The 9,523-nt window shown below is 46.4% G+C and overlaps 1 protein-coding gene across 4 annotated transcripts; it reads left to right on the top strand.

Annotated features, from left to right (window-relative positions):
• Positions 1 to 328: 328 nt before the first annotated feature.
• TBXT (T-box transcription factor T) lies at positions 329 to 8,876 on the top strand. 4 transcript variants are annotated; one of them, XM_077175654.1, is made up of 8 exons: positions 329 to 1,047; positions 1,155 to 1,419; positions 1,946 to 2,080; positions 2,838 to 2,899; positions 2,993 to 3,054; positions 3,958 to 4,134; positions 5,434 to 5,566; positions 6,838 to 8,876. In XM_077175654.1, exons 1-8 carry the CDS (start codon positions 614 to 616, stop codon positions 7,103 to 7,105), a joined length of 1,536 nt encoding a protein of 511 aa, XP_077031769.1. In that variant the 5' UTR covers positions 329 to 613; the 3' UTR covers positions 7,106 to 8,876. The 4 variants fall into 4 exon arrangements, with proteins under 4 accessions (XP_077031769.1, XP_054486103.2, XP_077031770.1 ...); XM_054630128.2 differs by having other exon boundaries at positions 5,437 to 5,566; XM_077175655.1 differs by having other exon boundaries at positions 3,961 to 4,134.
• Positions 8,877 to 9,523: the final 647 nt, after the last annotated feature.

The raw sequence follows: 9,523 nt of genomic DNA on the forward strand, positions 1-9,523 counted from the left end.
TTTTCAGATTTTTAAAAAGTTACTTGGGTGGGATGGTTCGAAACCATCGCCGTCGAGCATCTCGGCTGCGAAGGCGCTGCCTGTGCTGATGCTGAGAGGCAAACTGTGCCACTCTTCCCGTGGGCGGGCTCACGGACTCGCTAAAAGCGGGGAGTGCCCGGTTTGTGCAGCCGCTGGACAGCGCGGTTCCAGCTCTCGGGCTGATTTTTCCCGCAAGGTTTGTCGCTGCCAGCTGCACCCTTCCCTGCAGCAGAGGTTCCGCCAAGGGGGCAGGGGCAGGTGTGGGGGGAAGCAGCGTGCGGGGCGGGGTGCTGCTGTCAGACTTCCCGTTTTTTCCCTTAAATATGAATCCGCGGCGGGAGCGCCTCCCGTCCAGCCTGCCCTCCTGGAAGCGGACCGGGGGTCTCGCAGCGCCGGGAGGCGGGAGGGTGCCGCGCTGGCCGGTTGTGAGGCTGTTGCCGAGATGGGCCATTTCCTCCGCGGCTGCCGGAGCCCCGGCCCCGGCGGCTTTGATAGAGGTGCAAACATTTGGGGGCAGATTTACATAAAATAGCCGCGTTTAATCCCGCGGGCCGCAATTAACATCACAGGCTCCCGCGGGCCCCGTTCTGATATGGCCGCGGGCGGCCAATGGGCAGCGCCGCGCGCGCCCATCAAAGGCGCCGCCCGCCAATCAGCGCGGCCCCCCCGCCGGCGCGCTGATGTCACCGGGGGGGCGTTTATGGCGGGCTATAACAGCGGCCCGGCCGCTGAGGGCGCGGCGAGGCGCCCCGGGCCCGGCTCGGTGTCGCTGCGGCCGTGCCAGCCAGCAGCCCCGCGGGCGGGTGGGCGCGGGGCCGGGATGAGCTCCCCCGGCGCGGAGGGCGCGGGCAAGCCCCCGCAGTACCGCGTGGACCACCTGCTGAGCGCCGTGGAGAGCGAGCTGCAGGCGGGCAGCGAGAAGGGGGACCCCACGGAGCGGGAGCTGCGCGTGGCGCTGGAGGACAGCGAGCTGTGGCTGCGCTTCAAGGAGCTCACCAACGAGATGATCGTCACCAAGAACGGCAGGTAGGGACGGGCCCCGCCGCCCGCGCTGCCTCCCCGCCCCGGCTCCGGGGGGCGCGGGGGTCCCGGCGGCGGGACTCCCCCCCTCGCGCCTCCGTGTCGCCCCGCAGGAGGATGTTCCCGGTGCTGAAGGTGAGCGTGTCGGGGCTGGACCCCAACGCCATGTACTCCTTCCTGCTGGACTTCGTGGCGGCCGACGGGCACCGCTGGAAGTACGTGAACGGGGAGTGGGTGCCCGGCGGGAAGCCGGAGCCGCAGGCGCCCAGCTGCGTCTACATCCACCCCGACTCGCCCAACTTCGGCGCGCACTGGATGAAGGCGCCCGTCTCCTTCAGCAAAGTCAAACTCACCAACAAGCTCAACGGCGGCGGGCAGGTAAACGCCGGCACCGGGACCTGCCGGTCAGCGGGGCTCGCTCTCTCCTTACTGCTCGTTTTCATCCTTGCCAAACATATTGGGATGGGTCGCGCTTCTCCCTGCCCCCGCAATTCATTCATTCATTCATTCGTTCATTCATTCATTCATTCATTCAGGAGAGCGTCTCCTTCCACCGAGGATGAGTGCCTTGACGTTTTATCACTTTGTCTTTTTTGAAAAGCTCCTTCTGGTCTGAATATTTGCTAATGTCAGTGGTGTAGTAGATGAATCTTTCTAAGGCTGACTTATCATTGATGCATTTGTCACTCTGCGAATGCTTTGTCAAGTAACAGGGATGAGGATAACTTTTGCAGAAAGTTGTCTGTCCTCAGTGTGCCTTTCCTTCTCTCACAGCTTCAGTTTTAGGCTTATTGCTTTGTCCACCTTTGATGGAAAGATGGATGCTTTAAAACCTGAGTGCCCTTTGTGCCTGGCAGCATCTGCCGCCACTCTGTCGCTGCTCACCTGCTCTGTTTGTTTACAGATCATGTTGAACTCCCTGCACAAGTATGAGCCAAGGATCCACATTGTGCGAGTGGGTGGCCCGCAGCGGATGATCACCAGCCATTCCTTCCCAGAAACCCAGTTTATAGCTGTCACAGCCTACCAGAACGAGGAGGTGAGCACAGCGGGGAAGACAGGCTGCCACTGCCGGGAGGTTTCCAGTAGCAATGCGTGCATGTTACAGAGCAAAATAATGGATCTCCTCTTGAGTTTTTCAGTTCTTCCTATGCTTTTTTTGAAGCTAAATACAAGAGATTAAATTAATGCATGAAAAAGCCCTATGAATGAGTTATAGAACAAAGTTTTGAGCATTGTTTGTCTCATTATGTACTTCAGATTCCTTATAGAGGAGTAATTTTAAAAGACTCTGTGGGGCAAACAACTATGGTAGAAAAAACAATTGTTATTTTGAGCTACACAATGAAATTGTTATTTTGAGCTACACAGGGCACCATTTTTGGAGCAGCCCTTTTTCTGTTACTCAAATGCATGTGTGTGTTGAATGAAGTTGTAATTATCAGGTTTTCTGAGATTTCTTTGATGTCCAATCTGCTCTGGTTTGAAATGTGAAGATTTTTATAGCTATTTAGTTTACTTCCTTTCTTAGATGTTTCTTTAGATGATCAATGAGCTCAGGCTATTCAGTGTTTCAAAATTTGGCAGAGAGACTAACTCCTAGTGCTTTGATAATACTTCAGACCTTAAGGAGCTGTTTAATTCGTGCCCATCAGTTGCTTTTATGGGCCTGCTTTTATTTCTTCAAAAATCTGTGATTTTACCAACTTCACTGGATAGTCCTAGTTCAAATACTAATATCAGTATGATAATGAATGGTGATACATGTGAATAAAGCTATTTGTTGTTGTTTTTAGATCACAGCTTTAAAAATTAAATACAATCCGTTTGCAAAGGCATTTCTTGATGCAAAAGAAAGGTGAGAGCTCTTAACTTAATTCTAAAATCTAGATTTCTAAGATAGATTTTTGAAGACAAATTCTTAACTAATATGGCATGGTTTCTTTTATAGGAGTGATCACAAAGACATGATGGAAGAAGTGGGGGACAATCAGCAGTCTGGGTATTCACAGTGTATGTTTCATTGTGCATCATGAGCATGACTTTGATTTCTTCCATCTACTCTGTGTGAAGTTAAGCTAAACTTTGAGGCCAGTGCTTGGTAGCTGGCTTGTTAGCTTATAGAGAGCAATGTTACTAATTTCTGTGGTTGTGGTTCGTGCATGTATAAACACTGTAATCTCTGTGTGTGGTTAGGATTTATTGCATTCAAAACAATTTAATAGAATCCTGCCTTTATGTCCAAAAAGACATCTGCCTTTTTATACAAGGACAGCAATGTTCACATGGACATGGAGACAAAAGTTTATTTCATAAAACTTACTGAGACAGTACTCATGTTTTAATTACGCTAAGAAAATTATGGGCATTTGCTTGAAGAAGTTATTTCAGATGATTGAAAAGCAGTTGTGTCTTAATGATTTCTGTTTTAACAAATTGACAACAAAATGTAGCCTAAAAGGGATGGGAGAGTTGATTAGCAGCAGGAATTCTTTTGTTTCAGAGAAAATACTTTTTAAGAGGAGTTCTTAGCAGTCTGAGAAACTTCAGAGCTTAGCTATAGGTCGAGACCCCCAAAGAGCAATTTAAAACTGAATACTATGCTAACAATTACTGAGCACACACTACCTGCATTTGGGAGGGTTTAACAATTTCAGTGTTTCCTTACTGAGGTTGTGGTTAAGTGGTGATTTAAAAAACAAGTTAACTTGACACAAGACTTTTTCTCAGCTGCTATCTAATTTCCCTCCATAAGAGCATTTATCCAAGTGGTAAAGATCCATATTTTTCAGCTGCGTTGAGACTCGGCTTCCTTTCCCGAGTGTGCGTTTCCTCGCTGTTCAGTTGTGTCATTGCTGTGACTCTGTGCCTGGCTGCCCTGCCCAGCCCTCTCACAGAGCTCTTGCTCCCCCTCAGTAGGCAGCTGGCTCATTCCTGGCAGCGGGGCTCTGTGCCCCCCGGCCAACGCCCACGCGCAGTTTGGAGCCGGGCTGTCGCTGTCCCCTGCCCACAGCTGTGACAGGTACTCCTCGCTCAGGAGCCACCGGCCCGCGCCCTACAGCAGCCCCTACGCGCACAGGAACAGCTCCCCAGGTAAGGCTGCAGCTCTGGGAAAGGGGGCCCTGAGCCCAGGACGTGTTCCCAGTGCCTTTGGAACTGGGGCTCTGATTTTGTCGGCTTATCTGAACTGGGGCTGTGGGTAGTGTCTGTCTGTGAACGTCCCACCGCTGCACAGATAGAAACAATAAGGAGCTGAGTCAACTGCAGAGCTTTTTAAAAAGGTGTGCTCAGAAGTAGCCAAATATCTTAAGACTTAATATATCAGGCACCAGGTACTTCAGGGTGATAAGGGGATTTTTAACAGTGGGGGTTCTTTCTTTCTTTTCTTTTCCTTTCTTTTTCCTTTTCTCTTTTTCCTTTTCTCTTTTTCCTTTTCTCTTTTTCCTTTTCTCTTTTTCCTTTTCTCTTTTTCCTTTTCTCTTTTTCCTTTTCTCTTTTTCCGGCAAAGAAGAATGGCTAAAAACTTTAGTTTTCCGGCTGTATAGATATTGAAGGTTCCCTTTAAAAAATATTTATTATTTTGAATTATGAAGTAATACATGGGCTTCTAGATGCAGCCGGACCAATCTTGTATGTAGCTTTGTAGTTCATTTTGAAGTGGACAACTAGCTCTCTGTGAACTTTTCTTGCATCTTGGAAATTTTGTGCAAGACTAAAAAAAGGATAAAATGGTGTTCTTTCTTTTCCTCAGCCAAAAACTTCCTTCCCTTAGCTAGCTATGACAGCAGCTTCTTTCTGACCATGGGTGGCTGTATGGCATTCCCTTTATAGCTTCCTAGTGCCCCTGCTGTGTGGGTCACAGCCAGTTTGGGTCACAAGCCAAGTAGTCTAGGCCACAGTCCAGTCACTCCTGATGATGCCTGAGGCAGATTTCAAGGTGGCATGCTTGGCTCAAAACTGGGATGTGTGATCCAGTGCTAGCCTTGTTATCCAGCTGTGCTAGACTGTTACTGCCTGTGTAGGTGATGCAGATGGAAGGTCTCCAGGTGACAGTGTAAATAAAGAGCCCTCCTTTTCCCACTGACTGTGTAAAATGGCATCTGCTGAATTAGCAGCTGGCTTGCAGACAGCCTTTTGGCCATAGGCCCTTCATAGAAATAAGATTTTGCAGTTATTAGTGGAGCAAAACAATACATCGGGGTAGTGCCAATAAAGATGTGAGCTTGACACAAATGGTTACTGGCTTTGTTTTTTTCTGTGTGTAATTTTGGTTGGGTTTTTTTTCCAAGGTAGTAGTGGGGAAGGGTGGTTTAAACCTCTTCATTGTATTTGAATACAAGATTGGTATTTAGCCTGATTCTAGTGTTTGTAAGTGATCATGTGTTTTCCCAGCAGCCTATGCTGACAACTCCTCTGCCTGCCTGTCCATGCTGCAGTCCCATGACAACTGGTCTTCTCTGGGAGTTACTACACACACAGCCATGCTGCCCATGGGTCACAGCACTGGCACAGCTACCAGCTCCAGGTAGGAGTCCAGCCCTCATATCCCTATATTGGTACTTTTTCGGAGGAAAAGGCTGAAAAAGGAGGTAAAGAGTCACCAGCATACTGGAAGCCATTTTGGCCATTGGTATGAACCATTAGCACTCCGTGGGGCACTGAGAAGGACTATCCACAAGGAAAACAGATTGAAGAAACAGATATTTTTTTTTAATGTCTTGGTTCTGGAAATGTAGATACCTGTGACAGCAATATTTGATAAATTAAGGGTTGTAAATTACTTAAACATAGATTGAATTTGAGGATGCTCTCTTAAGTTTCATCTCTGTTATGTATAATGGTGTTAAAAAAATTTATTTTCTTTACCATTTTGGCTGGTCACAGCTTTCCCAGCCATCTCCATAAACCTTTATTCTGCTACAAATGAGGGAGCAGTGAGCTGTAGTGTGGAGAAGGAGCGCACAGTTGGGGCAGTAATTCTTTACTTAAGCATTGACACACTAACCAGCATAGCATGGGATTGTACATGTGGTGAAAGTCTTTGATATTTTGTGATCATAAAAAAAGAATCTTTGCTCCTCTCTGTACTTACTATCTTAATTAAACTTTTGAATCCTTTAGCAAAAATTCAGCTTGCATTTAGTCCCTTAGAGCTAAACTTGAATTTTCAAAGAGCTGCAGAAAAAGTTGTAAAATATTTCTATGAACTACAGAGGGACAGGATTTGGACAGCTCTTTTAGCAATTCAGACCTACCATTCTGTGTGTAGAAAGCATTTTTGCATTTGAACCACGCACATGGACTCTTAACTGTTAATCAGGATATGTACTACTACCCAGTATGAGTTAACTGTATTGCTGAACGTAGTTTTAGTTCAAACATAGATTAATTGAGTAAAAAGGTCCTTCTAGCCCTTCTTTCTCTGTCTGATCCCCAGGATGCATATTTAGGAAGTTGCAAAGTTCCTGGAGTTTCAATTTCTGCACTGAGTTGTTCAGGAGGTAAAACCAGTAGAAATGGAACTGCGAAACATCAAGGAAGGCATTTCTGCCACCCCTTTTGTCTAACCCCCTATCTGTTGGAAAATAGGGAAGTTCAGTTTATTTGTGGGGGTGCCATGAACACAAATTGTGCCTGGGGGTCCTTCCTGCCTCGCAGTGGCTGGGAACTGCCTAGGGAGTGTCACTGTTTGCAGCAAAAGGACCTGGCCTGGGGGCTGTGTCGTGAGCTGAGGAGCTGCCAGCAGGCACTGGAGTCACTAATAACTGGTTTTGCCTGTGCCTTTCCTTCTTCCAGCCAGTACCCCAACCTGTGGTCGGTGAGCAACAGCAGCATCACGCCGGTGTCCCAGCCCAGCGGGATGTCCAACGGGCTGAGCTCCCAGTTCCTGCGGGGCTCCCCAGGACCCTACTCGGCCCTGCCCCACGCGGTGCCAGCAGCCTCCTCTGCCTCGCCCCTGTACGATGGCACAGCACCCACCGACCTGCCCGACAGCCAGTATGACACCTCTGCACATGCCAGGCTGGCCCCCACATGGACACCTGTCACCTCCCCTTCCATGTAAACACAGGCCTCTTCCTCTGAAACACTTCTAGCTACCGAATTATGTTAGCTGCTCAATCCTCAAGGAGGAGAAAGAGATGTGAAGGAAACTGCAACCAAAAAGCATCTGTACTGCTCTGCATAGAGCATCCACATTATACCTCTTATAGTGAACTGTGCATCACTGACTTCATGTAGAGTTTACAAACCTGGTGAGTGTGCAATTCTGAGAGCAGATTCACTGCTTTTAATATTTTTTTTCTTTTTTAAAGTTTGATAGACCTAAGTTTTAAGATTTTTACATGGATTCCAAATTTCTTGGTGTTCTGATATATTTGGACCTGAAATTTGGCATCGTTCTTAAGTAAATTACTCCTAACTGTTTTTCAGTTAGTTTTTTTTAAATGGCAAACTTAGCTATAGTCATGAGAAGATTTTTATTAACCATCTAGTTAGAAGCATTCTGAAATATGCACAAATGTAGCTGCAGAGTGAAGTTTTTGGAAAATCATGTGCACTAACACGTATTTGCTTCACAAATACGTTGTGTTCTTAACTGTATGCTTATTTCCTTGCTGCTGAATTTATGTTGAGACAATCTTGGAGAGCTATGTTCTTCCCAATAAAAACAGTATTAATGTTTGGTCTAAAAAGTTTTACCCAAAAGACTTTTGGAGGTAAGTTTTGCTGTTCGATCATACAGGTTTCAAATACCCACCAGCTTAGCTAAACATCTCATTTTCAAATAGTGTCTAATTAGAAGTCCTATTCAAAACCTTTTTGAACCATTGGAAATATATCACTTGATGTGTTTTGTTTTTTTTTTAATCTTTGGCTCGGGCCTTAAGGAATTCAACACCTTGGGGAATCATTCTAATTTATTTTATTTCAGTTTTGTACTCTGATCTGTATTTATTATTTGGTAAGTTACAACTTTATCTTCTACATGTTAAGATATGTAAATAATCCCTCAACCTACAGTGTACTCTTCTAAGACAATCATATGTGGGATATGTCACCCCATGGCACATGGAACAGCATGGATGTAAGTAGTTAACTTACTGGAAGAGGGAGATCTGCAGTTGCCAAGGTTTTTGCACAAAAGTGCAGATGTAATAAAATTTAAAACACACTGACTGCTTGACTTGCTAGAAGGAACAGGTCTTGATAAAATACTTGCTTCATTGCTGATATGAAGTAATGTGATCCAAATTCATGATGCAGGCTTAACCCAAAACATTGGCTGAAAGTGTGCCCTTAGACGTGTCTCTGTCTCCCACTGAATCTGGCAAATACATATCCTGAGAAAAGTGAGTTCTTTTGCATAAGCCATAATAAATAACTTGTATAATGAAGTGCCTAATATAGCAAAGCAAATTGTGTATCAGGGAATTCCTTAACTCATTGATGTGTGCTTATGTGCTACAGTGGCAGCTTTAAGATGAAAAGCAAGTATTTGCCACCATTTTGGTCTGTTTGGTACCCTTTGGGCGGGTTCCTGCACCTAGGAAAGTTTTGGCAGGGCTTGTTCCCTGCAGAGACAAGACTCCCAGAGGTACTCCAGCAGGAGACAGCACCAAAAGTGGATGGCTGCACAGCCACATCCTCTGTCAATATGTAAATAGTGATCTAAGTGCTCCTATTTTATTGTGAAGGTAAATTGTGTAAATGATGTAAGTGCATTATTATTTAGACTGTTTTTTAGAATTTAGCAGCATCTTTCATTGTGAGGTTTTATACTTGTATTTTGGAAGTATAATTTAAGTTAAGGAAAAAAAAGTAAAGATTCTTAAGAAAAACTCGATGCTTGATTTTCAGTTTGTGGGGGTGGTGGGAAGGGTGAAACAAAAGCACATCAGCCATATTGAACCTACAGTGTGCCAACCTTCCACTGAGTGGTTTCACAAATGATTCCTGTTGCACGTCACCTTCTGTCTGTGGGCGAAAGTTCAAACAGTTCCCATCCCCTGCTTTCTCCACCCCCGTGTGTTTCTCCCTTGTTTTGGTAAATCCTTGACTGCTATTCAGAGGTGGTTGCTGCATTTGGTGCTGGGTGAAAGCTCTTTTCCCACAGTGACCAGTTTCTAGCTGGGGCTGGATGCGAGGCTGGCACCTGCTGTGTTAGACCTTGAGAACCAGATTTTCAAGAGTGTTTCTGAGTCCCTGCCCCCAGTCATTAATGCCAAGCTGCTGCCTGGTCCTTTCAGCTACTTCATGAGTCTGTTACCAGCTGATCAGCACTGCCCTGGCTCTGTGTGCAGCTGAGCACGCACATGCCACTTCTGAGAGCTGACCTGGGGGGGAGCCGGCTTTATCCCTTGCCCCAGAGCTGTGCCCTCAAAGCAGGCATGTCACAGGAAGAGGATGATCAATTTTGGGAAAGCCCTTGGGGTCCCCAGCATGAGAGACCCCTAATAGTTCTGTGCCAGGAGTGAGAGAT

This window comes from Agelaius phoeniceus, chromosome 3, assembly GCF_051311805.1.
Source record: "Agelaius phoeniceus isolate bAgePho1 chromosome 3, bAgePho1.hap1, whole genome shotgun sequence".
Taxonomy (NCBI): Eukaryota; Metazoa; Chordata; class Aves; order Passeriformes; family Icteridae; genus Agelaius; species Agelaius phoeniceus.

What these genes read in the sequence shown, in the direction of transcription:
- TBXT (XM_077175654.1), top strand. Translation starts at nt 614, where the DNA reads ATGGCCGCGGGCGGCCAATGGGCAGCGCCGCGCGCGCCCATCAAAGGC. An exon ending in CAGCCTACCAGAACGAGGAG is followed by an intron (nt 2,081 to 2,837) that starts GTGAGCACAGCG and finishes TGTTGTTTTTAG; the next exon opens with ATCACAGCTTTAAAAATTAA. An exon ending in TTTCTTGATGCAAAAGAAAG is followed by an intron (nt 2,900 to 2,992) that starts GTGAGAGCTCTT and finishes TTTCTTTTATAG; the next exon opens with GAGTGATCACAAAGACATGA.